The sequence below is a fragment of the Nicotiana tomentosiformis genome, chromosome 3, assembly GCF_000390325.3.
Source record: "Nicotiana tomentosiformis chromosome 3, ASM39032v3, whole genome shotgun sequence".
NCBI lineage: Eukaryota > Viridiplantae > Streptophyta > Magnoliopsida > Solanales > Solanaceae > Nicotiana > Nicotiana tomentosiformis.
Window position 1 is genome coordinate 23,772,456 of NC_090814.1, and position 27,303 is coordinate 23,799,758.

General features: G+C 42.1%; 2 protein-coding genes across 2 annotated transcripts; both read right to left on the minus strand.

Moving 5' to 3' along the window:
- Positions 1 to 631: 631 nt before the first annotated feature.
- Positions 632 to 1,390, minus strand: LOC138907500 (uncharacterized). The gene is made up of 2 exons (XM_070198099.1): positions 1,249 to 1,390; positions 632 to 900 (listed from the first exon to the last, which is right to left on the minus strand). The coding sequence occupies exons 1-2, from the start codon at positions 1,388 to 1,390 to the stop codon at positions 632 to 634; spliced, it is 411 nt and encodes a 136-aa protein (XP_070054200.1).
- A 13,104-nt stretch (positions 1,391 to 14,494) lies between these two features.
- LOC104098838 (uncharacterized) lies at positions 14,495 to 15,019 on the minus strand. The gene has a single exon (XM_009605669.1). It carries the CDS (start codon positions 15,017 to 15,019, stop codon positions 14,495 to 14,497), a length of 525 nt encoding a protein of 174 aa, XP_009603964.1.
- Between the last annotated feature and the right edge of the window lie 12,284 nt (positions 15,020 to 27,303).

Consider the following 27,303-nt stretch of genomic DNA (forward strand, 5'->3'; position numbering starts at 1 on the left):
GTAAAGGCCCTACTATATCCATTCCTCATTTCATAAATGGCCATAGGGAAATAACTGTATGTAATAACTTTGCAGGTCGATGCATATTATTGGTATGTCGTTGACACTTATCACATTTGGCTACAAAATTTTCCGCATCTTCTTCCATTTTAGGCCAGTAGTATCCTGCCCTGATTAGTGTTTTAACTAAAGATCTTCCACCTGTGTGATTTCCGCAATGTCCTTCATGTACCTCCCTCATCACGTACTCCGTTTGATTGGGTCCAAGGCACCTTTCTAAAGGACCGCCAAACATTTTTCGATATAAATTATCTCGAATTAGGCAGTAACGAGCAACTTTTCGTCGAAGCACTTGAGATCCTTTCTTGCCTTCAGGTACGATCCTGTACTGCAAAAAATTAACAATCTCGTTTCTCCAATCCCAGGTTAAATTGTTAAAGCTTACCTCATATTTATCCTGGTCAAATGCTGAATGAAATAAATGTATTACAATAGCATTTTCTTCACTCATTACTTCTGCAACTGAAGCAAGGTTAGCCAACGCGTCTGCTTTTGGGTTTTCTTCCCTGGGTATTTGCACGATCTTCCATGATTGGAATTGCCTGACCAGTTCTCATGCCTTTTCCAAGTATTATTGCATTCGTGGCTCTCTAGCAGTGTAAGTCCCCTGCATCTGATTGACTACCAGCTGAGAGTCACTTTTAATCATGATTTGCTCTATAGAGAGTTCCCGCACTAGTTCCAAACCTGCAATTACAGCTTCATACTCTGCTTCATTGTTAGTAATAGGGTAACATTTAATTATTTGTCTTATACTTTCACCTGAGGGTGGGATTAAGACAATACCCAAACCGGCTCCTTTGACATTTGAAGAGCCATCGGTAAATAAAGTCCACATACCTGGATTAGCTCCAATAAAAATTTGTAATTCCTTTTCTACTTTGGGAATTATTTTTGTATTAAAATCTGTGACGAAATCTGCTAGAACTTGAGATTTTACTGATGTTCTAGGTTGATAAATAATGTCATATTCTATTGCCTATTTTGCTAGTCTGCCTGACAATTCTTGTTTATACAAAATACTCCTTAATGGATATACAGTTACTACGGAGATAGGATGGCATTGAAAATATGGTCTCAATTTCCTTGCTGCCATGACTAATGATAAAGCTAGTTTCTCTAGATGAGGATATCTAGTTTCGGTATCTAATAAAGATTTACTAACATAATAAATAGGAGATTGTTTACCTTTGTCCTCCCTTACTAAAACTGTACTTATAGCTACTTCTGCAACTGTAAGATATACAAATAATATTTCTCCATCCCTTGGTTTAGACAGTAGGGGGGATTTGTTAAGTATGCCTTCAAATCTTTGAGGGCTTGTCGGCATTCTTTAGTCCATTCAAATTGATTTTGCTTCTTCAAAACTTTTTCTCTGAAGATCTTGAAATGAATCTTCCCAGAGCTGCAATCCTACCTGTCAATCTTTGTACTTCTTTTTTGCTTGTGAGTATATCAGGTATTTCTTCAATAGCTTTAATCTGTGCAGGATTTACTTCAATTCCTCTATTAGATATGAGAAATCCTAGAAACTTACCTGAAGCTACGCCAAAAGCGCACTTTTCTGGGTTCAGTTTCATATTATATCTGCGGAGGATCTCGAAGGTAGTTAAAAGATGTTGAAAGTGACCTTCTGCTTGTGTAGATTTGACCAACATATCATCAATGTACACTTCCATCGTCTTCCCCAGGTGTTCTTGGAACATCTTGGTCACCAACCTCTGACACGTGGCTCCAGCATTTTTCAAGCCAAAAAGTATGACTTTATAACAATAAGTCCCCCTGTTTGTAATAAATGAAGTTTTTTCTTCGTCTAAAGGGTCCATTTTTATTTGATTATAACCAGAATACGCATCTAGAAAGCTTAATAATTCGTGGCATGCGGTAGCATCAATCAATTGATCTATATGCGGTAAAGGGAATGAATCCTTCGGGCATGCTTTATTTAAGTCAGTGTAATCCATACAAACTCTCCATTTACCGTTCTTTTTCGGAACAACCACAGTATTAGCTAGCCAATTAGGATATTTTACCTCGCATATTGTATCGATCTTTAAGAGTTTCTGTACCTCTTCATCGATCAATTGATTTTTGAATGATCTTTGCTTCCTCTTCTTTTGTTTGACAGGTATGAATGATGGATCTTTATTTAATTTATGAGTCATCACCTCCAGAGTTATACCTGTCATATCTGAATAGGACCATGCAAAACAATCCGTGTTAGCTTTTAAATATTCAATTAATTTACCTCTCCTTTCTAGGCTTAACCTTGCTCCGATATAAATTCTTCGATCTGGCCATTGTTCAAAAAGTGGAACAGCTTCAAGCTCCTCAATCGTTGTTTTAATGTTCTCGTTCTCCTCTGGCTCTTGAATTACATCTGGTCTGGAGTCCATGTCTGTTTGTTTTGGTATAGTTTCTGTTGAAATTTGATTTACCGCATCTTTCTCACTTGCACCCGCATCATTTTGACTTGCACTCGTATCTTTTTGACTTACATTCATATCTTTTTGACTTGGTTGTATCACCGAATTAATGCTCCTTGAAGTTTGTTGATCTCCTCGAAATTGTTAAATTCCCCATTTTGAAGGGAATTTGATAACCTGATATAATGTGGATGGCACAGCATCCATATCATGAATCCACGGCCTCCCAAGAATCACATTATAGGCCATATCCGTGTCCATCACTTGAAATTTTGTTTCTTTGATGACCCCTTCTGCGTATGTGCTTAGTTCAATCTCGCCCTTTGTAACAATGGTTGAGTTATCAAACCTAGACAAGGAACGTGCTTTTGGAACTACACGATCGCTTATCAACATTTCGTGCACCACTCGTAATAGAATGATGTTCTCGGAGCTACCTGGGTCAATCAAAACTCATTTTACATTAGTATCATGTATAAATAAATATATTACTAGTGCATCGTTGTGAGGAATCATTAATCTATCGGCATCTGCATCATCAAAGGTTATGTTGCCGTCTTCCAGAGTTTGGCGAGTTCGCTTCCCGTGAGTTATTGTGAACTTTGTTGTTTTTCTCGCAGCTGTATAGGTTACGCCGTTGACTTCTTCTTCGCTGTTTATCACATTTACTTTTCTTTTTGGAGATGAAGGTTTCAGGGGTTCTTGCCTATTTTTCATGTAAGCTTGTTTGCCTTTCTCGCTAAAAAATTCCGTCAGATAGCCCTGCCTTAATAAATGTTCCACCTCACCTTGTAATAATCTGCAGTATAATGTTCTATGGCCGTGGTCATTATGGAACTAGCACCAAAAGTCTGGGTTTCTTCTATTTGGATTTGATCTCATCTCTTTAGGCCATCGTACCTTATCCCCCATGCTTCTTAAAACAGCGACCAACTCGGAGGTATTTACGTTAAAATTGTAGTCCCCAATCCTTGCGTTTGTATTAGCATCTCTGTTGCGTTCACCTCGATCTTTGCTGAATCTCGACATTGACGAACCTGAATCTCTATTTGCGAACCAGTTATCAGCCCGCACATTTTCGAATTTGGAACGAGCTTCTCGCCTTGAAGGTCCCATATAAGGCTCGTACCTATTCTTACCGAACCTCTTCTCAGATTCCGACCGCCTCGAACCTGTTTTTTCTTCAACCCTCGGCTGAGCTACGATATCTTCTTCTATTCATAATTTGGTATTGTACCTATTATAGACATCATTCTATGTTGTGGCAGGGAATTCTCGTAGGCTCTCTTTAAGCCTCCTCGTAGCTTCTGAACTTTTCTCGTTTAAATTGCTTGCAAATGCCATGGCTGCCCAATTGTCGGATACTCTTGGTAGCAACATTCTTTCACGTTGGAATCTGTCTACGAATTCTCGAAGCTATTCTGTATCTCCTTGCTTTACTTTGAATATATCCTCCATTCTCTTTTCAACTTTTTGTGCACACGAGTGTGCTTTTATAAATAGATCTGCAAGCTCAGCAAAAGAGTCAATAGAATTTTCAGGTAAAAGAGAGTACCATGTTAACGCTCCTTTAGTAAGTGTTTCCCTAAACTTTTTGACCAGCACAAATTCAATCTCCTACTTGGTTAAATCATTGCCTTTTACTCCCGTGATGAATGCAGTGACGTGGTCACATGGATAGGTCATTCTATCGTATTTTGGGATGTCAGGCATTTTGAATTTTTTGGGAATTGGTAATGGAGCTGCGCTTGGTTTCCATGGTTATTGTGAATATTTGTCGAAATCAACTCCTTTGATCACAGGTGGTATGCCGGGTATTTGCTCAATACAGTCATTTTATTCTTTCACCTGTTTCTGCAAGGTTAGTATTAAAGTTTGTAAATCAGAATTATTAGGCGTACCTGGTCTCCCATTACGTGACTCGTTGGGAGTTCCTCCGCTTCCAGAATTAATCAACCCTGACCGTAGAATTTCCACAGTTGCAGTATTATTTGGTGGAGGTGTGGGTGGCACAGCTGGTAGTCCCCTCACGAAAGCCTAGAGAGCATCATTCACGTACTCAGCAATTAACTGCTTCACAGCATCCTGCTCGACAGTTTGTTCATTTCCATGTTGTTCATTGTTATGAGTAGTGGATTTTTCTGGTGATGCTTCTCTTGAATTACGTGGGGTTCCCTAAGGTGATGGAACTGGAGTTCCTTCCACCTGTTGGTTGTTGTCATTGACATTCGACATGATTCAGTTGAGACAGAGTGATTTGGAAAGTAAGAGAAGATTATCAGATTCCCAGTAACGGAACCAATTTGTTTAACAAAAGAATTTGATTCTCAGTCAAAGCCTATTTTTAGAAGTACTCGGGTTACTGATAATCAAGAAATTCAATATTCTCTCAGAAATAAGAAAGGAAATTAGAATAAGAAATGACAAAATAATCAATTGAGAGCACAAGAAAGTAGTTATATTTCAATAATAATCAGAGCCTATCTTTACAAGTGAAATTCCCTTCCCTTATATAGGGATTTACAAATATAACGTTTCTTCCCTTTTATGATCGAATCATTATGAGCATTAATGATATTAATGAAACGTTATAATTGGCAATTGTAACTGTTCATGAAGATTCTGTAATGGTTCTGATTCTTATTCTACATTAATTAGAGGTTCATGAATCTTCCCTCTTTACTGTCTTGATTCATCCGGCCTGTGTCTCTTCACTGAGTAATTTAGGCTCGAGCAACCATACCCTTTCGTCTCGTGAGTGATTTATTCGTACCTGTTGTAAATTATGCATCTTTTAATGCGACACTCCAGTTTTCATCTTCTTAGTGATCCACGTCTCTTGCCATGTCACCCTCATATAATTCCACGTGTAACATTTATTTTTTACCAATACACTTAGTAAAGTGGCAAAGGAATGGTGGCAAGGCCGTGAATTGTAGTGGAAGTTTTCATGGTTCTGGTCGTACATATGATTTCGAAATTCTAAGTCATTGGATGTAAGGTAACTCTGCACTGATTATAGTTGGCGGTCACGTCTAGTATTTACATAAAAACAAATAATTTAATTATAATAAAATTGCTTATTTTTTAACCATGCTTAAATTATAAAAGTTATATGGAAAATACATGTCTTTTATTCATTTGCTTGATGGAAACTAGCTATTAGGATAGTAACATTATTGTATGGGGTAAAATTGGTTTATAATAAATGGTCGAATGATAGCATGACACGTGAAATCGAACACAGGTAAAAGGCGAGTCAAGTAACAGCCAGTACAGGGAACAACAACTGCAATCGACATTGGGTAAATCCTGAAGGGAGCATGATCAACGGGAACAGATCGAGTATTTGCCATCAGATAGGATTCAATGAGAGAATATTCTCTAACATTAACGTGCAACCGATACAGAGGATATTTGCATTCATGGCTTACCGTTACATATTCATCAATGACTCCCTTATTATCATTTAAATGGGGTTTCATCCTAGGATCTTGTTTCCCTAGGTATAGTTATAAATAGCATGCTCAACAGCCATTATAGCACAAGAAATTCTTAGAGAAACATATGCTATATTTTACTCTCAATTAAACAACTTTATTTGCTCTTTATCATTGCTTTTATTTCTGTCCTCGGAGACATTGCGCTCAAAGCCAGGATTGTCTTCCTCTTCAATTTCTATCACTAAGTCTTACTTTTATCTTATTTATTTATCAATTTTGGATCAAATCAGTTCTCTTGTCTATAAACCACGTAATAAATTTAATTGTACCGTTTTGCGGGTAAACAGTTTGGCACCCACCGTGGGGCTTAGACAGTTGCGTAATTGCTTTGATCCTTACATTTATTACTAACGTGTTTGATTTTTTCTTAGCACGAAATCAGCAATGGTAGCTAATGATGTCAACATCATGCACAACGTTGAGGGACACAAAGATTTGCCTCAACATGAAGATTCAATCAGCGACACCCGTAATGAAGGGGATGAAGCAACCCCTGTTCGTGAAGGGCATTAACCCAGACATGTGCAGGAGCCAACTCCCGATGATGTGGAGGAAGAACATGTCGTGAAAATGGTGAAAATCTTAAGAGAACAGCAGAAGGCAACCATGAGTCACCTCTCAGGCAAGACCGAGTAATGATGGAGTTAAAACATAGCGTTATCATGTGCTTCCAATAATGCAAACGGAAGGGTCCCGATTCCTCCCAACGCTCTTGCAAATTAAACGGCCTAGAAGGTCGACAACAACACCCCAATAGGTGAAGTCGGCTTTGATGGCGCCGAGGGAACCGATAGCGAATCTGGGAATGACAACGGGAATGACCCTTTAAAAATCAAAATCATGAGGTTTATGAGGGAAATGAATGAACGGATGGATCAAAATGCGAAGGAATTTCACGCTCGAATGGATCAGATTTCGGGCGCACCACCAGTTTTGAAAGGCCCGGATTCGAAAAAATACACGCAATTGCCATTTAAGCCGAGAGCAGTGCCAGATTTAATTACAAAGAGGTTCAAGATGCTGGACATATGTCCCCTTCAATCACATAAAATTTGGTCTCCTAGATGGTCCCGACGGTGTTTACTGGTAATGTTATTTCGCCTTTAGTGGTCTCACAAGCCATGTTGAATCCGTTTAGAACTCGAACTGCCTGCACGATTTGGTCTTTCAAACCGAGTTGTTCCACGACCCTTGATCGAATGATGTTAACTAAGCTACTTGGATCAATTAACACACGTTTAAACCGAATTTGATTTACGAGTACAGATATTACCAGTGCATCATTGTAGGGTTGTACGATCCTTTCCGCATCTTCATCATTGAAAGATAAAGTTCCTTCCGGTATGTAGTCCTGAATTCGTTTCTCTCTAGTGATGGATACTTTGGTGCGTTTCAACATCGGCCACTGTGGGATATCAACTCATATGATGATCATGTTAATGACGTGTTGGGGTTCTTCTTGTTATTCCTATTTGTTAGAATTTCCTAAAATAATTCTTGGCTCGGGTGCTCGAGAACTCCCGAAGGTGCCCATTGTTGAATAGACGAGCTACTTCCTCTCTCAGCTATCGACAATCCTCCGTTCTGTGACCATGAGTGCCGTGATATTTGCACGTCTGGTTAGGATCCCTTTGGGTTGGATCAGACTGTAGGGGTCGAGGCCATTTGGTATCTTTGATGCGCCCGATAGCCGATACAATGGCGGCAACATCGACATTAAATTTATATTCCGATAGCCTTGGTGCGTCTTTACACATGCTGAGGTCATTTTTGGTCATAAGTCCCCGGCTGCTTTGACCTCGGTCGTTCCTCCTTTCGTTTCCTATGGGGTTTCGCCCGGACCCACTACTTCTGTAATCTCTGTTATATGGTTGATACATATCCCTATTTGGCCTTGGTTCACGATCTCTCTCTCTCTTGACTCTGTCGAAGGTTCTGACTGGATAAACAGACCCCGAAGGATCCCCAAGATGATCATCTTCGACTCTGATTTTGACTGATACCGATTATACACATCAGCCCATGTAACAACCGGATATTCTATTAAGTTCTGCTTCAACTGTTGTGAAGCCACCGAGCTTCGAATATTAAGTCCCTGAGTAAAAGCTTGAACAGACCAATCATCAGCGACCGGTGGCAGGTCCATCCATTCCATTTAAAATCGAGATACGAATTCTATGAGCATTCATTATCCTTTTGCCTCACTTTGAAGAGGTCTGATTTCCTGGTTTTGACCTTGATAGCCCCAGCGTGTGCTTTCACAAAAGAGTCTACAAGTATAGCAAATGAATCAATAGAATTAGGGGGTAAGTTGTGATACCATATCATGACTCCCTTTGACAAGGTTTCTCTGAATTTCTTCAGTAAGACAGAATCGATCTAATCATCCTCCAAGTCGGTTCCTTTGATGGCGCATGTGTATGAAGTGACGTGCTCGTTTGGGTCAGTCGTTCCGTTGTACTTAGGAATCTCAGGCATGCAGAATATTTTGGGGATCGGCTTAGGAGCCACACTCGGAGGAAAGGGTTTTTGTACGAACTTCCTGGAATCTAGGCCCTTCAATATCGGAGGTGCTCCTGGGAGTTGGTCTACCCTGGAATTGTAAGTTTCCATCTTTTTATCGTTAGCCTCGATCTTCTTCTCCCCTTATTCTATCCATTTTGTCAGCTCCTCAAGCATCTTTATAATTTTGGATCTAGCCCCCGATTCATGTTCGTTGCAGGTGACTTCCCGGGGAGGATCGGACTCAGCCCTGCTTGGTGCACGACTTTGGTTCTGTAACTGAGCTATCACCGCTTATTGAGCCTGCAACATTTCGAAGACCATTCGTAGGTTGATCCTGTCTCCTTCAAAGTTTTATGTGTTTTGAGTTGCCGATCGGGCTCCACCACGAACACTATTTTTGGGGTCGGTAGGAAAATTTGCATCGATAGCCACATGTGAATTAACGTCAATCGGATCTGCGATTGGAATTCTAGCGGGATCAGCAGGCGGTATCTCGTTAACGGGTGCTATGTTATTATTTTCACCTTGGTGATCGGACTCGTTGTCAATATGTAGAGGTGCTCATTGAGAGTTTGACATTTTTGCATTTTAGCTTGGAATCAAAGACACTTCAAAGAACAAATGAAAAATAGTGTGTGTTATGGAAATTTGTATCAAATAACCACTATTATCCTTAGCCCCACGATGGGCGCTAAACTGTTTACCCTTAAAATCGGATAACAATTGAATTTATAATTGATTTTAAGGATACGTAGATTAATTTGACACAAAGCGATAGATTCAACTATAAGTAAAGTAAACAATAATAAAGTAAATTCAAACCGTGTGACTTGAATAGTTATAGCCTTGAGAAATAGACCTCATTCGAATTGAATATGATCCAAATAATGTCAAATACAGAAGAACAATAGCTTACAAAAATAAAATAATATTATAATACTTTTAGGATGCGTGTTACCATGTTTTTTATAAATAATCAGACCCCCTTCACTTCTACTCATTATTTTACTTCTTATACTTCCAAAGTTTTTATAAGTCCTTCTTCTCTGCACTCTTCTTCTTGGAGAATTTTTCATCTTTTCCGGTTTTCTTAGCAAAAGCTTTACTAACCTTTTATTATCATGGCTTCTTTCACCGCACCCTATGGAAATTCTGGCATTCTCTTCGGTGGAGGCCCAAAGAAAAACAAAAACGTTGGTGTTTATTCTGAACCTCCCACTGTAAATACCATTATACCTAAAAACCTCAGTACTTATAATGACTTCCAAGAGAAGGCCCCTTCTACGTCTTTACGAACTTGGGTTGTTAGTAGGTATCCCTCATCCATTCGAACTTCTGGTATCCCCACCGTGAAAGAGGACTGCAACTGCCCTAACCTTGACATCCTCGCTCCGAATATGATAGAGCGGGTTAACTTCACCATAGAGGGTTTTACGAATGTTTATACGTATCCCTTTGGTCCCTTTTCTATGGGGTCGAATGCAGGGCTATACCCTGTAACTTTGGAGTTTTGCCATCGGTACCGGGTCTGCTTAGCACAAGTAGGGCCATCTATATGGCGAACGGTGGCTTGCTTTCACCAACTGTGCACGGAGATTGGGGAAATCCTAATCCTTGCACACATGATGAATCTCTACTGCGGATCTCTATTGTAATAAAATTCAGCAAACGTGGCCACCACGCTCTTCTCACCAGCGTGGATGATGAAATGATCGTGGGTGGATGGAGCGGTTTATCATCATCGCTACCAGGGACATCATCCCAGCCACAACACCATCTTTTCCTGAATCGTGGAATCGCTTTTGTAAGTTTACGATTTATTCATTTCCTTCCTTCGTGAAAAGATTGTTTTCTGTTATTGTTGACCTCTTCGTTTCTTTTGTTCCAGCTACCCGGTGGGAACCATCATGGGTTCAAGGCCTAGACCAGTGGGTTCAGAAGATTCTGGAAATCACAACACTAGAATTCCGCTGGTGGAAGGAGATGGCCCTCAAATATGGGTGAAGGCCAAGAACCATGGTAAATCAAGTCCTTCTTCCTTTTATCTTTGTATGAACATAGGTAATTTTGCTAATTCCATTTGTTGCTTAATTCAGGAGTTCTGCAGGGGTCTATCACCTACCCTGAGGTCGATGTTTTGGCTGACCCCGAGGACTCCATGAGGTTATTACAAAGTGCCCTTGTTCGACAGAGTGCCCGCGGATATACTTCCAGTGATTCCTCTCGGAGTCCCCATCTAGAGAACAAACAACCAAAAAAGCGACGTTCTTCCTCGGCTGGGAGTCAAAGTAAGAAAAAAAATAAGACAATGATCGAACCCGCCACCGTGGTTGTTGTGGATGATGGAAACGCCAGTGATGAAGTGGCTCCCCTTCAAAGGAGGAAAATATCTTCATCAACTCAACCGGATGCTCAGCTGGGAGAGCTTCAAAACCCGACCGTAGAAGAGGTCCAAGCACTTTGGGGATAAGACAATGACCGAACCGGCCACCGTGGTTATTGTAGATTATGTGAAAGACAGTGATGAAGTGGCTCCCCTTAAAAGGAGGAAAATATCTTCATCAGCTCAACCGGATGCTCAGCTGGGAGAGCATCAAAACCCGACCGTAGAAGAGGTCCAAGCACTTTGGGGGGAGATGGATCTGGTTGTTGTCTCCGGTCCAAGGAGTTCGGACCCTGGGCCTCTCTGCCTTCGGCAACTGAGCAAGAAATAATCAGCGCTGCCCCTGTTGCAGCTTCTTCTCATCCTTCCACGACAACAACTTCACGCCCATCAATACCAACCGCTCCTTTGCCGCCAGCACCAACTACATCTCCTCTACCGGTAACAGATGACCGAGAGGGAGGTGCTTCTCTCCCCGGTCTCCCAACCACGGGAATTTGGGGCATAATTACTCAACCCCTTCCTCAGATCCTCGAGGGAGGAGAAGTGCCACTCTTTCGGTTTTGAAAGGGAGCCATCTTTTGTCCAAGCCGGTGGAGCTTGCGAATTATCTGAAGCCTCTGGCTTCAGAGAAGGATTGGAAGAAAATGCATTCCTTTTCTGGGGAATGTTGTTAAATAATGCTATGCACAATGTGGCAGTGGTACCATTCTTGTTCTCTTATCACTTCTTTTCCATTTATTTGCTGCAATGGGAATTCTAACCTTGATATTCTTTTTTTTACAGGCCAACTTTCTCACTTCCGAAGTCATGCAGAGATTGATCCTTGATAAGCAAGGACTTGCTTCCGAGCGAGATCAACTGTTGGCCTAACGGAACCAACTTGCTGTGTGCCTCCCGATTCTGGAGGCAAAAGCTGCTGAGATAGATGAGCTCGAGGCACGGTTGCAGTAGAGTGAGCAAGAGAAAATGGCCCATAGTCAAGAAGCTGCTCAATTGCATGAAAAGCTTCAAGAGGCCAAGGCCAAGTGGGCCTAGCTACATGATGCTATGCTTACAGCTGCCGAGCGCGAGTCGGCCTCAGAGGATCAAATAAATAACCTGAAGGCAGAGCTGACCTCCAAACCCGAGGAATCCAATGCTTCCAAGGAGAGGAGGGCCTAACTGGAGGAGAGGCTAAAGAAGTCAGTGGACCAAAACCGGCTCCATTTGGCTATGTATGTAGAGCTCGATGCTCGCCTCAGTGCCTTGAGATCCAAGCGAGACGGCCTCCAGGCCAAAATTGAAAAGTTTCAAGCAAAGCTCTAGAACCAAGCGGATTCCCTCGTATTTGAGAAGACTTATGCAATATACTATATGAGTAGGAAGACCTTGGAAGAGGCCAAAGGGGCATTTCTAATATAGATGATTTCATTGCCCAGGCCCGAGAACTGAAGCTGTCTGCTCGAAAATGCCTTCCTCCTCAGCCCTCTACAACTAACTCCACGAGTACCGGTTCTGAGTACTCGGGAACAGAAAGGGAGATTGAAGATGACAAGGATGAAGGCCAAGAACCGGCGGCAGATCCGCCTTCCTCCATCGGGGGAGACGCATATCCCTCTCTCCTCTTCAGGCTCCAATTTTGACACTTTTATGAATGAAGAATATTTGTGCTTAACTGTTGTGAAAAATGCATTCCTTTTGCGTTGAATTAGTTAAAGTTTTGGGTATGCTTTTATCCGATAGCTTTTGATTCCGGGCATAAATTCTTGAGAAATCAACCTTTTACTGTGAGGGTTACATAAGAGAGGGACCTTTTGTGTTTACAGTGCTCTTGAAGAGGACGTCTCCTGTTCATTTCGACAAAAGCATTTGAAGTATTTTGTTAACTTTCAAATGATAAAATCAACTCATCATTTAGACAATAAATAAGATAAAAATTAAATAATTTTATTTGATTCCTTCTTTCTTTAAAAGTACACGAGCATTCATTTGCTAAAGTAAAAAAACTGCCAATACATGAGGCTAATTTGTACAAGTTATTTCTACAGGGCTGGCCATGCAGTCCCCAACCCTGATGAGACATTATTATTCCCGATTCTAGAAGTCCCCAATTCTCATGACATTCATTGTTTCCGTATCTTATATTACTCCCCCTAGTGTTCGAATGTGAAATATGAGAATTGGAACGCTGGAAGTCTTGCTTTATTGGTGCAAACAACTCGAGAATGGTTAAATAGTCTTTGGTTTGATGGCAAGCTTTGCTTTCCATCAGTGGTTTTCCATCTAGCCAAAGATTATTTAACCATCCCATATAGATTTATCATTGATGTGAAGATTTCAATGACTTGTCATTTAAAGGTCTTATTCTTATCGATGACGCTCCCTTTGTAGTATGTTTTCCGTTGTTGCCTCATTAAAAACCTTGCCAGAAAAACCCGATTGGGACAAAAACTGGTCGAAAGAAAAAAGAGTGCAGCACATATTTTCAATATTGATAGGATCCATCAGCATTAGTACCTTTTGAGGTGAGTCACGTTCCAATTACTAGGCAACTTGACTCCATCTTGGTTCTCCAATTCGTACGATCCTTTACTGGTAAAAACTTAAACCCGGTAAGGACCTTGTGCCTCCGATTATAATATCTTTACATCCTTTATTTTTGGGCCACCATCCCCACGTACGCCAAGTCCCTGTGTTCGTCTAGCAAGTTCAGCCTCACTAACGGTACTTCATTATTTGCTTCTTTGTTTGATTGGGAAAATCTTAGAGTTGGTTCTCCTACTTCCATTGATATCAGAGCTTCCGCACCATATACGAGAGAGAAAGGTGTTTCACTTGTGCTCAACTTCGCCAATGTCTGGTATGCCCATAATACACCCGGTAGCTCTTCGGGCCATTTGCCTTTAGCAGCTTCTAGCTTCTTTTTAAGGTTTTGGATAATCACCTTATTTTTTGATTCCGCTTATCCGTTAGCACTTGGATGGTAGAGAGCTTGGTTTTCAAATCCTCCAAAAATTTTGTGACTTTTGAGCCTATGAACTGCGGCCCGTTGTCACAACAATTTCCTTCGGTATTCCAAATCGGCAGATTATGTGGTCCCATATGAAGTCCATCACTTCACGTTCACCGATCTTTTGGTAAGGACCTTCTTCAACTAATTTAGAGAAGTAGTTATTTAAAACTAACATAAATCATACCTTTCTGGGGCCCGATGGTGGAGGATCGACTATGTCCATTCTCCATTTCATGAATGGCCATGGGGACAACACCGAATGCAAGAGTTCTGCCGGTTGGTGCACCAATTGCGTATGGCGTTAACATTTGTTGCATTTCTGAACGAATGCCTTTACGCCCTGATCCATATGGGGCCAATAGTAACCTTGCCCTAACCAGCTTTAGAGCTGACGAATCTACACTGGAATGGTTCCCGCAAATCCCTTTGTGGGCTTCTCTCATCACGTAGTCCGCCTCTGAGGATCCCAAGCATTGGGCCAATGGTCCTAGGTAAGATCTTCTATATAATTGTCCATTTACGAGGTAGTAGGGGGTGCTTTGGTTCGTAGTGACCAGGATGCCTTCAGGTCTTCGGGTAATTTGCCATGCCGAAGATATTCGATGAACTCATTCCTCTAGTCCTAGACCAAGTTGGTTGAGTTGACCTTATAGTAATCGTCCATGTCCAATACTGAGTGCAGAAGTTGGACTACTGTACCGGAGTCAGATCCTTTCATCTCTGTTGATGACCCCAAATTAGCCAATGCGTCTGCTTCCACATTTTCTTCTCTCGGAATATGTAAGATCGACCATTCCATGAATCGTGAAAGCAATGCTTGAACCTTATTCACATATTGCTGGATACGTTCTTCCTTTATGTCAAACATCCCGCACACTTGGTTTACTACCAGCTGGAAATCACATTTGATCTCGATGACCTCGAAGCCAAGTCCTCGGGCCAGTTCAACTCCTGTAACCAAAGCCTCATACTCGGCTTCATTGTTAGTTAATGGAATAGTCTTAATGGCATGCCTCAGGGTTTCTCCCGAGGGTGTAACTAGAACTACCCCGAGACCGGACCCTTTTACATTGGAAGCCCCATCCGTAAACAAAACTCCCGATATTATTTTCGACATCAACACTGCTTCCTTAGCCACCAAGGGCATTGATCCGGGACTGAAAGCAGTCACAAGTTGGCCAAAACTTGTGACTTGATCACAATCCTAGGCTTGTACTCAATGTCGAATTCACTAATTTCGACTACCTATTTAGCCAACCGGCCTGACAACTCAGGCTTGTGAAGGACATTCATTAAGGGAAAGGTTGTCACAACGGCTATCAGTGGCACTGAAAATAATGCCTAAGGTTTCGAGAGGCGACTACAAGAGCTAAGGCCATTTTTTTGAGGTGCGGATAGCGGGTATCCGCTCCCGATAATATTTCACTAACATAATAAATAGGAAATTGCGTACCTTCTTCTTCTCGGATAACAATAACACTTACCGCTACTTCCGAGACTGCTATATATATTAGTAACTACTCGCCTTCCCCCGGTTTTAACAGTAACGAGGGACTTGACAAGTACCTTTTTAGGTCTCTCAATGCCTGTTGGTATTCTAGATCTACTCGAAATTGTTCTTCTTTTTGAGAAGTGAGAAGAAGTGGTGAAAGTTTTTCGAGGATCTTGAGATGAACCTGCTTAAAGCGGCTAACCTTCCGATTAATGTCTATACCTCCTTTACGCTCGTTAGCTAGTCCGGGATGTCTTTGATATTATCGGGATCTACCTCGATCCCTATTTGCTAGACAAAGAACCCCAAGAACTTACAGGACCAACACTGAACGCACACTTTTCTGGGTTAAGCTTCATGTTGTATTTCTGAGAATGTCAAAAGTCTCTTGGAGGTGCTTCAAATGATCCCCTGCATTTAAAGACTTGAGTAACATGTCATTGATATATACTTTCATTATTTTTCCTATTTGTTTCTCAAACATTTTGTTATCGAGCCTTTGATAAGTAGCTCTGGCGTTCTTATGCCCAGACGGCCTCACATTGTAACAGTAAGTGCCATAATTTGTTATGAAAGAAGTTTTTTCCTTATCCTCCCCGTTCATTGTAATAGTAAGTGCCGAGGAGAGTCTTCTACCACCTTTGAAGGCTTTGCATTATCCCGGCTTCAGCCGTAATTATTTTTGGCTCAATCACTTAAACATTCCCTGAGATGGCCATTCTTTAACAACATCGCCACCTCTTCTCGTAGATGCCGGCAATCCCTAGTTCTATGGCCATGAGTCCCATGATATTTGCACCACAAGTTGGGATCCCTCTGGCTGGGATTGGATCTCATTGGCTTTAGGAATCGTGCTTCTTTGATATTCCTCATCGCTGATACCAACTCTACTAAGATGATGTTAAATTTATAATCCGATAACCTAGGATATGTGGAGTCCCGGGCCCCTGATACCTCATGTTCTTGTAATGACCTGCTATTCCGGTCACGGTCGGTTCTTCTATAGGGAACGATCTTGCCTGAGGACCGAAACACTTTGCTGATGCATCCCTTAGTTCTTTCATATGGCAAGAAATGACCTTTAGAAGACCGTCGATCAGCATCAAAGTCACTTTTGAACTTGTCTTGGTTTTTGTCTCGATCTCGTCCCTTGGTTGATGTCGGGAACCTGAGCTGATCATCTTCTATTCTTATTTTTGACTCATAACGGTTATGGACATCCACCCATGTGGTTGCTTGGAATTCGAGCAGGCTTTCCTTCAACTACCGGGAGGCGCATGAGCTTTGTAGATTCAAATCCTTTATGAATGTCTCTGTTGCCCACTCATCTAGTACAGCCGGTAGCAACATCTTTTCCTTTTGGAATCGGATCACAAATTTTTGTAATAATTCAGGCTCACCTTGCGCAATCCTAAATATGTCTACCTTTCTGGCTTGGACCTTTCTTGCCCCGACATAGGCCTTGAAGAATGAATAATCAAGCATTTCAAAAGAGTCAATTGAATGCTCGGGTAAGAGTGAATACCATGTCAGGTCCCCCTTTGTGAGGGTTTCACCAAACTTCTTCAGCAAGATCGATTTGATCTCATTTGAGACATTAACCATATTCACAATTCCATATACAATACCACTGTGTTCTTATACGGAGTTCGATCTCGGCCCGATTGGCTAGGCCATATCATTTGATACATCACCCCTTTTTAATTAATCATCTCAATTCATATTTCTTTCCCCTTTTCCCAATACAATGGCACGAGTGGCCCCAATTATAAAGTTATTCTGGATGCTTGGCCGTATTTCATGATTCAAGTTCTTTATCACATTCCAACATTATTGCTATCATCAATAATAACACGATTTTTCATTCAAGGCTTATGATTTCACATGTGAGAAATTTAGAATCTAAGGCACATAAAGGCTTTTCACACAATTTGACATAGTAGTCTTTAATCGAATTTGACTTGAAGTCTAGGCATTTTTAGCACATTCTAAGTTTTGAACATTTCCTCAGATGACAAGATAACATGATGAAAGCATAGGAATATATATTACACATATATTTTCAAAGCAAGCACATTCACGATAGCAATTTCTAGGACGTTCAATTTGGGACTTACGTCGATTGCATGAATACCGTGGGATTCAATTCTAAGAAGAGGGGGTTTAGCCAACATACCTCAATTGAGCCTCTTAAAACTCTATGATGTTCCGGAATATTAGCAACTTCAATCTATTTTAGCAATATAGCAAAATTGAACCCAAAATTAGGAAAACGGTCATAATTCTAGCTCACTTGAGCATTCTATCAAACACAATGTGTGTATTAAGGTTTCATGCCCCTTTTTATGAAAGACTCCACCAACCCACACCCCATTCTTTTCTATCTTTAAGTCACAACCTCCACACATACCTTAGGAACACATGCATGTAAGGTAAGCACTCCCATCCCCATGAATTACTATACTAATGGCCCATTCTAGTTACATTTTGAAATTAAGAGTTTGGGTGATAGAATCTTATCTCTTAGGAAGAAGACCTAGGTGTCTCTCTTGATAATCTTCAAGGTTTTAAGTGAGAATTGAAGAGCAATTTGATGAAGATCACTTTCTCCCTCTAGGACCCTCTCTCTCACTATAAAAATATCAAAACATATGTTCAAAATGGTCCAAGGTAGGTGTTTTAACGGAATAGGATCGGGTTTAAAAACCCCAAAAATGAAGCTCCGGAATAGGTTCTGCGATCGCATAATGATTATATGGTCCGCAAAATTGGGGTGCCAAAGCTGGAAAAACACTGACTGGGTCTGCGGTCACTATGCGGCCCGCAGACCTACTCTGCGGCCGCATAATGCACCGCAGAACGGTTCTATGGTCGCATAGTGCACCGCAGAACCTCCCTCCGAAAAATTCCAAGACGGGATATGTGACAAGAGTGTGGCCCGTGAAACGGTTATGCAACCGTATAATGGCCGCGAAATTGACACCAAAAATGCCCCAGAAAATTGTCCCACTCTGCGACCAGTCTTCGGTCCACAGAGTGGTTCAATCCAAAAAGTCCGAACCACGGTTCGCAAGCTCGCCGCGAAGAATTTCTACTATTATTAACCTCTACGCCTGCTTTGGCATCACGGAATCCGAGTGTTTAGGAAAACTTTTACGGGGCCTTACATCCTCCCCCACTTAAGATCATTCTTCCTCGAATGAGGATCAGGGTCTACTATTAGTACCTCATGCAACTCAGTTTTCATACCCTACACCAGCAACCCAAAATTTAACTAACTCCCTAAATTTTCAAAAATTTTGCTAGAGTTTCCTTTGTAACTAGGCCTATTCACCTGTTAGAGAGCCCCAGAATCACATCCTAAAAACATGTACACAATCCAACGATGTAACATAACTCATAATAATACCAACTGTGGCCTCATGAAAACAACGTATAATCAAAAGGAACACATTTACATTAACTGAACAAGTGATACAAAATTCATAGGTGACAAGTTCATAAAAAGAAAGGATTACACAGCTATTCAAACAAGTAAGGATACTTCTTATTCATTTCTTCCTCAAACTCCCAAGTAGCCTCTTCCACCTGCTGGTTTCGCCATAACACTTTCACGGAGGCAATTTCTTTATTTCTCAACCTTCGGACTTGTCTATCAAGAATGGCAACTGGGATTTCTTCATATGACAATTCTTCATTAACCTCAATGGTCACAATCGGCACAATAGCGTACGGATCTCCAACTACCTTCTTCAACATGGACACATGGAATACCGGGTGCACTAATGACATCTCAGGTGGTAGCTCAATCTTGTACGCCGCCTCACCGATCCTCTGGATGATTTTGTACGGCCCGACATACCTCGGACTCAATTTCCCTTTCTTTCCGAACCACATTATTCCCTTCATGGGGGAAACCTTCAGAAATACCCATTCATCTTCTTTGAACTCTATGTCTCTGCGACGAACATTTGAATAGGATTTTTGACAACTCTGAGCAGTTCCCAACCGCTCCTTAATGATGCACGAGGTCTAGCCCTATTAACTCTGCTTCCCCAATCTCGAACCACCCAATGGGAGATCTACATCTCCTACCATACAATGCCTCAAATGGTGCCATCTGAATACTTGTATGAAAGTTGTTGTTATAAGCAAACTCTATGAGTTGCAAATGATCATCCCAGCTACCCTTGAAATCAAGAACACAAGCACGCAACATGTCCTCAAGCGTCTGAATAGTCCGCTCTGCTTGCCCGTCAGTCTGTGGATGGAAGGTTGTACTAAGATTTACCTGAGTACCCAAACCTTGCTGAAATTTCTTCCAAAAATTGGCCATGAACTGAGCCCCTCGATCAGAAATGATAGAAACTGGAGTGCCATGTAGCCTGACTATTTCCTTGATATACAACTGAGCATACTGTTTCGCTGTGTCGGTATATTTAACAAGCAAGAAGTGTACTGATTTCGTGAGTCGGTCCACGATCACCCAAATTAAGTCAAACTTACGTGGAGTGCGCGGTAATCCTACCACAAAATCATCTCCCACTTTCACATTGGAATTTCTATGTTCTGTGCCAATCTACCAGGCCATTGATATTCGGCCTTCACTTGCTGATAATTCGGACACCTTGCCATAAAGTCCGCCACATTCCTTTTCATGCCATTCCACCAATAGATTTCCTTGAAGTCGTGATACATCTTTGTAGAACCTGGATGCAACGATTACCTAGAAGCGTGAGCCTCGGTCATGATTCTTTCCCGGAGACCATCTACATTCGGAACACATAGCCACCCTTGGTACCTTAGTGTACCATCATCCATGCCAAGAGTAAAAGCCATAGTTTTATGTTTTTGAATCCCCTCCTTCAATTACACCAAAAATGGATCGTTGTATTGCTTCTCTTTGACTTCCACAACAAGCGATGATTCAGCCCTATTTTGCACAATTACCCCTCCTTCATTAGAGTCCGTAAGACGAACTCCCAAACTAGATAATTGATGGACTTCCTTGGCCAATGGACTTTGATATACCTCCATGTATGCTAAACTACCCATAGATTTTCGGCTAAGAGCATTCGCCACAACATTGGCTTTTCCCGGGTGATATAGAATATCGATGTCGTAATCCTTGAGTAACTCAAGCCATCTTCTCTGCCTTAGATTCAGCTTATTTTGTTTGAAAATATATTGAAGACTTTTGTAGTCCGTGAATACCTCCACATGGACCCCATACAAATTAGTGACGCCAAATTTTAAATGCAAAAACCATCGCCGCAAGTTCTAAGTGATGAGTTGGATAATTCTTTTCATGATTTTTGAGTTGCCTAGAAGCATAGGATATAACCTTGCCGTGTTGCATTAATACACACCCAAGCCCGATCCTTGAACACAAACCCTTTTGTACCCTCTGGCAGGGTCAACATTAGCGCTGCAGTCAATCTCGATTTTTACTCCCGGAAGCTCCTTTCACAAGCATCGGACCATTGGAACTTAACCGCTTTTTGAGTCAATTGAGTCAACGGAGAGGAAAGAGTAGAGAACCCCTCCACAAACTTCCTGTAATACCCTGCTAAGCCCAAGAAACTACGAATCTTGGTTCGCGTTATAGGTCTAGGCCAATTCTTTACTGCTGAAATCTTTTGAGGATCAACCTTAATTCCTTCTCTAGAGACAACATAACCCAAGAATGTGACAGATTCAATCCAAAGTTCACACTTTTGAAAACTTCGCATACAATTGGTGTTGATGAAGAGTCTACAAAACTGCCCTGAGATGATCGGCATGGTCCTCCCGACCTCGTGAATATACAAGAATATCGTCAATGAACACTATCACAAAGGAGTCGGGGAAAGGCTTGAAAACCGGATTCATAAGGTCCATGAAAGCTGCCGGGGCATTTGTTAGCCCAAAAGACATTACCAGAAATTCAAAGTGCTCATACCGGATTCTGAAAGCTTTTTTCGGAATATCCTGCTCCCTGATCTTCAATTGGTGGTACCCGGATCATAAATCAATTTTGGAGAAGTATCTAGCACCGTGTAACTGATCAAACAAATCATCTATTCTTAGTAGTGGGTATTTGTTTTTGATTGTGACTTTGTTGAGCTGCCGATAGTCAATACACATCCTCAGTGATCCATCTTTCTTCCTCACAAAGAGAACCGGTGTGCCCCATGGTGGCACACTCGGTCGAATGAAACCATTTTCTAACAAATCCTTCAATTGTTCCTTTAGTTCCTTCAATTCTGCTGGTGCCATCCTGTAGGGCGGAATAGATATAGGTTGCATGCCTGGCATCACTTTAATCCCAAAATCAATCTCTCTGTCTGGCAGAATCCTAGGGAGCTCATCAGGAAAGACCTCTGGAAATTCATTCACACCTGGCACAGACTCGAACGTAGGCGCCTCAGCACTGGTGTCCGTAACCCGGACCAAATAATAGATACACCCCTTGATAATCATCTTTGTGGCCTTAAGGTAAGGAATAAACCCACCCTTTGGCACCACATTATTCCCCTTCCTCTCAATAACCGGCTCATTTGGAAATTCCAACCTCACAGTTCTAGTTTGACAGTCGAGCTTAGCAAAACACGAATAAAGTTAATCCATCCCCATAATTACATCAAAATCAACCATCCCCAATTCAATGAGATCGGCCATGGTGTCCCGACCACGCACCGTGACAACACAACCCCTTATAAACTTGTGCGGCCACAAAAGACTCGCCAACCGGAGTAGATACAGAGAACGGCTCAGGAAGTTATTCCGGTTCTATCCCAAATTCCATAGCAACATAAGGGGTAATATAGGACAAGATGGAACCGGGATCAATAAGAGCATATACATCATGAGTTTGGACAATCGATATACCTATGACAAAATCTGGAGAAGCATCTGCACTCTGGTGACCACTCATAGCATAGAAATGGCTGGGTCCTCCTGAACTCTACGCACCACCCCTAGCTGCACCATGCCCTGCTGGTGCCGGAGGGCCTCGAGCTGGAGAGGGTGCTGAAGATGTAGCAGCTGCAGAACTGGATGGCTGTGTTGTGCCCCTACCCATACCCTGGCGGGATGAACGACACTCCCTATGAATATGACCCCTCAATCTACACCCGTAACATATAGGTAAGTCCATGTAGCAGATCCCCGAGTGCATCTTCCTGCAATTGGGGCATGGGGGCCTCCGCTACTGCGGGAATCTCCCTCTTGATCGGCCCTGATGGTGGGGTCCCCTGCTGCCCTGATTGACCTGAAGCGACTCCTCTACTGCAGACTGTGCCCCGCTGGCAGTGCACTGGCTAAAGACTGAGCATAAGACTGGGATGGCCCTGATGACCCTTCCCTGAAAGCTGATCTTCCCACACCAAATTACTCCCCAATGTTGCCCGCGGACCGGGCCTTGCTGGTACCCTCTCGCTCCCTTTTGTTCTTCAACTTGCGGTCCTCTGTAGCTTGAGCAAATGCTACCATTTTTCCATAGTTCATATCTGAATTCAAGGCAGTTGTAGCGGCCTCATTGATAACCAAGGGACTAAGGCCCTGCACAAACCGACGCACTCTAGCCTCCATAGTAGGCAACATGTGAATAGCATATTTTGACAGGTGCACGAACTCCATGTGATACTCCCACACACTCCTACTCTCTTGCTTTAGATTCTCAAACTCTGCGGCACGGGCTGCCCTAGTCTCGGCAGGAAAGAAATGGTTTATAAAGGCATCAACAAACTCACTCCATCTCACTGGAGGGCTCCCCTCCTCCCGAGATTCCTCCCACAGCTCAAACCAAGAATAGGCCACCCCTTTCAGGCGGTAGGCGGTAGGCGGCCAACTCCACTCCCTCCGTCTTAGTAGCGCGCATAACCCAGAGAGTCTTATGCATCTCATCAATGAAGTCTTGTGGGTCCTCCTCAGGATTAGCACCCGTGAACACCGAAGGATCCAACTGCATAAACCTGTTCAACCTAGAACTAGTAGAATCCCCTTGTGGGCTAGAAGATGTGGGTGCAACATTCGACCTTTGGGCCTGAGAAGCCACTATCTGAGTGAGCATCTGAATAGCTCCCCTAAGATCCCCATCAGAAATACCAGAGCCGGAAGCTGGGGCTGGAGGTGGAATCAGAATATCAGGTAGAGGAACCGTCGCACCCTCAGTAGGTGTGAAACTGGTATGGCCTGGTCTGGTGTAGTGGAATCAGGTAGTGTAGCAGTCGGGGGATTATCCACACCCCTTTGATATTCACCCGCATCACCAAATAAAGGGTCAATTGCCACTCCTAAGGCGGCGTTGGCTCCTTGGGCAGTTCTTGCTCTCTTCTTAGGTGCCATATACTGAAAGTTAAAGGAATGCACGAGTTAGAGGAGGAACAATTGCACATTTAGTTTCATCGCACGATCCAGAATATCAAAGAAGGGCATTGTTCCTAAATGTCCAAGTAGCCTCCAAATTATAGATGTGGTCGACAACACACCAATAAGAAAGACTCTACCAGACATGGCTCTGAGACATCCTAGGACACTTTAAAACCTTAGGCTCCGATACCAAGTTTGTCACGCCCCAACCTCGGGAAGCGCGACCAGCGCTCAACCGAGTGAACCCGGACGAGCAAGCATGTTAGATACTTTCTACCCAACTCACCCATGATAAGAGAAGGCATGTTTTTATTAGCTAAACAGTAGAATGACCGTATATATAGACATTACTAAACCATTTTATTTTGCTACTTCCCTATAAAGTTTCAAATACATACATTTTGTGATTTAGTGGAACAAAAATCCAAAATACAACATAATCCGTTTGACCTTTCTAGCACCCATATACAACCCACATAGTGTCTACGGAGCCTCTAAAGATACAAAAGAAAGTAAATATGTTACCGGCAATAAGGCTCCGGCAATACCTGAAAAAGTGACCACAATATAAACAAAAGGTACAATACATGACCCCAGAATGAAATGGGGCTCACCGAGTCCGCTGAGAAGAGGATGCAGCACTATTTGTGATCAACACTGTCTGCTATGTAACCACCTGCATCTATTTAAAGATGCAGCGCCCCCGACAAAAGGGACGTTAGTACTGTCGAATAATACTAGTATGTATAACTAAACACTATCTCAATAGAATGAACAACAATACAGGGGGAGACAGTCAAGAATACAACATGAGCTTTAAACAACATTACAACATCAAGTTAAGGATCACATAGATATTTTTTTTTAATTCCCGCATTATTAGGTATGATGGTTTTTTGTGCCAATATGCCATATTCCACAATACCACCGTGTTCTTACACGGAGTCCGATCTCGGCCCGATCAGCTAGGCCATCTCATTTGAGACATCAACAATTTTCACATCTTCATCCACAATACCATCGTATTCTTACACGGAGACTGATCTCGACCCGGTCGGCTAGGCCATCTCATTTGAGACATCAACCATATTCAAAATTTCATACATAATACCACTGTGTTCTTCCACGGAATGCGATCTCGGCCCGGTCGGCTAGGCCATCTCATTTGAGACATCAACCATATTCACAATTCCATACACAATACCACTGTGTTCTTACACAGAGTTCGATCTCGGCCTGATTGGCTAGGCCATCTCATTTGATACATCACCCCTTTTCAATAATCATCTCAAATCATATTTCTTTCCCCTCTTTCTAATACAATGGCACGAGTGGCCCCAATTATAAAGTTATTCTGGACGCTTGGCCGTATTTCATGATTCAAGTTCTTTTCCACATTCCAACATTATTGCTATCATCAATAACAACACGGTTTTTCATTCAAGGCTTATGATTTCACATGTGAGAAATTTAGAATCTAAGGCACATAAAGGCTTTTCACACAATTTGACATAGCAGTCTTTAATCGAATTTGACTTCAAGTCTAGGCATTTTTAGCACATATTCTAAGTTTTGAACATTTCCTCAGATGACGAGATAACATGATGAAAGCTTGGGAATATATATTACACATATATTTTCAAAGCAAGCTCATTCGGGATAGCAATTTCTGGGACGTTCAATTTGGGACTTACGTCAATTGCATGAATACCGTGGGATTCAATTCTAAGAAGAGGGGGTTTAGCCAACATACCTCAATTGAGCCTCTTAAAACTCTATGATGTTACGGAATATTAGCAACTTCAATCTATTTTAGCAATATAGCAAAATTGAACCCAAAATTAGGAAAACGATCATAATTCTAGATCACTTGAGCATTCTATCAAACACTATGTGTGTATTAAGGTTTCATGGCCATTTTTATGAAAGACTCCACCAACCCACACCCCATTCTTTTCTATCTTTAACTCATAACCTCCCCACATACCTTAGGAATATATGCATGCAAGGTAAGCACTCTCATCCCCATGAATTACCTTACTAATGGCCCATTCTAGTTACATTTTGAAATTAAGAGTTTGGGTGATAGAATGTTACCTCTTAGGAAGAAGACCTAGGTGCCTCTTTTGATAATCTTCAAGGTTTTAAGTGAGAATTGAATAGCAATTTGATGAAGATCACTTTCTCCCTCTAGGACCCTCTCTCTCACTCTAAAAATATCAGAAAATATGTTCAAAATGGTCTAAGGTAGGTGTTTTAACGGAATAAGGGTTTAAAAACCCCAAAAATAAAGCTCCGAAACAGGTTCTACGGTCGCATATACGATTGCATAATGTTTATGCGGTCCGCAAAATGACCGCAAAATTGGGGTGCCAAAACTGGAAAAAAACTGACCGGGTCTACGATCACTATGCGGCCCGCAGACCTGTTCTGCGGCCGCATAATGCACCGCAGAATAGTTCTGCGATCGCATAGTGCACCGCAGAACCTCTCTCCAAAAATTCCCAATGTGGGATATGTGATAAGAGTGTGGCCTGCGAAACGGTTATGCCGTCGCATAATGGCCGCTAAATTGACATTAAAAATGCCCCAGAAAACTGTCCCGCTCTGCGACCATTCTGCGGTCCGCAGAGTCGTTCTGCGACCGCAGAAATGCCTAATTCTGCCCAATATTTTCCTTCAACTCCCCAGCGCACTGTTCAATCCAAAAAGTTCGAACCTCTACGCCTACTTTGGCATTACAGAATCCGGGTTTTTAGGAAAAAGTTTACGGGGCCTTACACCCAGGCTATCCGAGTACAATTTTAATGTCAGCATAGTGGAGATGTTATCGGCGATGAGGAACATCAAGAAAGCATGATTCCCGAGGCGGATGAGATCCGATCTCAACCAGAGGAATCCTAAATTATGGTGTGAATATCATGGGACAAATGGCCACCGAACTAGAAATTGCCGACATCTGCGCGATGAGGTGGCAACGTTGTTGAAAAACAATCATCTCAGAGAGTTCCTAAGCGACCGGTCTAAGAACAATTATGTCCGTATCCGGGACAACGTAGAGCCTTCGAATATAGGTGAAGACCCTCTCCGACTAACCATCAACATGATTTTTGAGGGATACGAGATCAACGGCGTAACCTTCTCGGCAACAAAAAAGATAAAGATATTGGTGAATCATAGCAAGAGACTCCGGAAAGTCACCGAGGACGATATCACCTTCACAAAAGAGGATGCCGATGAACTTCTACTGCTGCACAATGATGCCCTGGTAATTTCTCTTAACGTTCTAGATTTTAAAATTAATGGAGAGTGTTGGAGCAAGCTAAGTTAACCGGAAGCATCATTCCGGTAACAAAACTCCTCGTCGGGTTCAACTTAGCAAGTGTGACAACCCGAGGGGAGATCTTTCTACCCACGAACGCCGAAGGAGTCACGAGATGAAGGTCGTACCATCAACGTATCACCAACTTCTGAAGTTCCCAACTCCAGAGGGAATCAAACAAATAAGAGGAGACCAACCGGCGGCAACGCGGTCTCGGTTTTTAGCAGTAAAGGGAAGGAACACGCGGCATAGAAATTACAATAAC